The 1,409-nt window shown below is 40.0% G+C and overlaps 1 protein-coding gene across 1 annotated transcript in view; it reads right to left on the reverse strand.

Moving 5' to 3' along the window:
* Nucleotides 1-1,409, reverse strand: part of niban1 (niban apoptosis regulator 1) — a 17,445-nt gene that overhangs the window by 8,141 nt on the left and 7,895 nt on the right. The window contains exon 5 of the mRNA XM_008433711.2: nt 1,117-1,313. Within this exon, the coding sequence (XP_008431933.1) occupies nt 1,117-1,313 (197 nt within the window). The remainder of the gene's footprint in view (nt 1-1,116; nt 1,314-1,409) is intronic.

Below are 1,409 nucleotides of genomic sequence, written 5' to 3' on the forward strand. Positions count from 1 at the left end.
ATGGAAGTTTGAAGTTTGACAAAACAAGACATGTTGATCATTCAAGCTTTTTTCCTCCATTTTTAATTATTTTTTTTTTTACAAACAAAGGCTTCAGTAGTGTGTGGAATGACCTCAAATAACCTTTGGGGTAACTATTCACCTCCTTGTTTTTTTCCCATCTGGTTTCAATTCTACACTTTCGTCTCTTTGGTGTTCTTCGAACATTACAAAAATGTTGAGAGATTAAAATCCAATCCGGTAGAAATATTCTTCAAGAGCTGAGATTCATGACGCCAATGAATGGCGATATTTTGTAGACTTCACAGCCATCAACTTTTAATACTCACAGTGATGACACACATTGTGTGAAGATAYCAAGAGATGTAGCATCAACACAGTGGTGAAACACATGCTTACAGTGAGTAAGGCGTTGCGCGTGATTCAAAACTTGTTTTCAAAATWTTTAATTTTCTCCYTGATATTTGAAGGGGATATTGATCTGTCGACGGTTATCCATCACCGTTTCATGTGCTGCAGCTTTTTSGACGATTAAATGAGCAGCAGCTACTGGTGGCTATTTATGTCTTGCTTCCTGTCAGCTCAGGATGTCTTTGCTCAGATGTGTCATGCCTTGTTTTCGCAACGACCTCATGACAACATTGAAGAGGGGTTTGTTAACTGGTTTGTATCCTTGCTAACCGCAGAGGAAGTGAGCAGCATTAATATTTTTATCTGTCGCCAAGGCGACTGCCACAGCATGAGTGACAAGCTGAAGCTTGCGCATGCAGCTGCAGCTTTCGAAACAGATGTCAGCTCTGCTCTTCAGCAGGCTCAAATATTTGTGCTTGAAGCAGAAATCAAACTGGTTATGAAATAGTTGAAATCTAACGTGTTCTCTTCCAGGATTGCCCGACGAGTAGCTCCATTCGTAGTCAARTTAATCCCACAGCATCACGCCGACATCACTGTGTTTCTTGGTTACAACGTGACATAAAGTGGAAAGGATTATGTACTATGTTGTCTGTCTTGATGAGTTTAGCTACAAAAACTGCACAGCACRTCTCCTACAACTGATCAYTTTTGACATTTTGTTATATTTATCAYCTCCTTACATCAATCTACATAATGCCACACGTGTTGATTTGTGCTGTAGGTTAGTGTTTTACCCAGGTTGCGGTGTCTAATACAGGTCCTGAGGACAGAYAGGAAGTGATCTCTTTCATCTTCTTGTTGAAACAGGAAGCAGGTGTTGCCTGTGTAAGGCACATGCAGATATACAGCAAACATATCTGGAGATGATGCCGCTGAGGAAGAGGAATCCTCCTTCACTCCTGGACAAACAAGCATCCATGTTACAAATCTGACATTTTCAAAAGATAGTATTGATCTTTGAATTAGCCTGTATTTATGTCATGCTTCAATGATTT

This window comes from Poecilia reticulata, linkage group LG17 (assembly GCF_000633615.1).
Source record: "Poecilia reticulata strain Guanapo linkage group LG17, Guppy_female_1.0+MT, whole genome shotgun sequence".
Classification (NCBI taxonomy): Eukaryota; Metazoa; Chordata; class Actinopteri; order Cyprinodontiformes; family Poeciliidae; genus Poecilia; species Poecilia reticulata.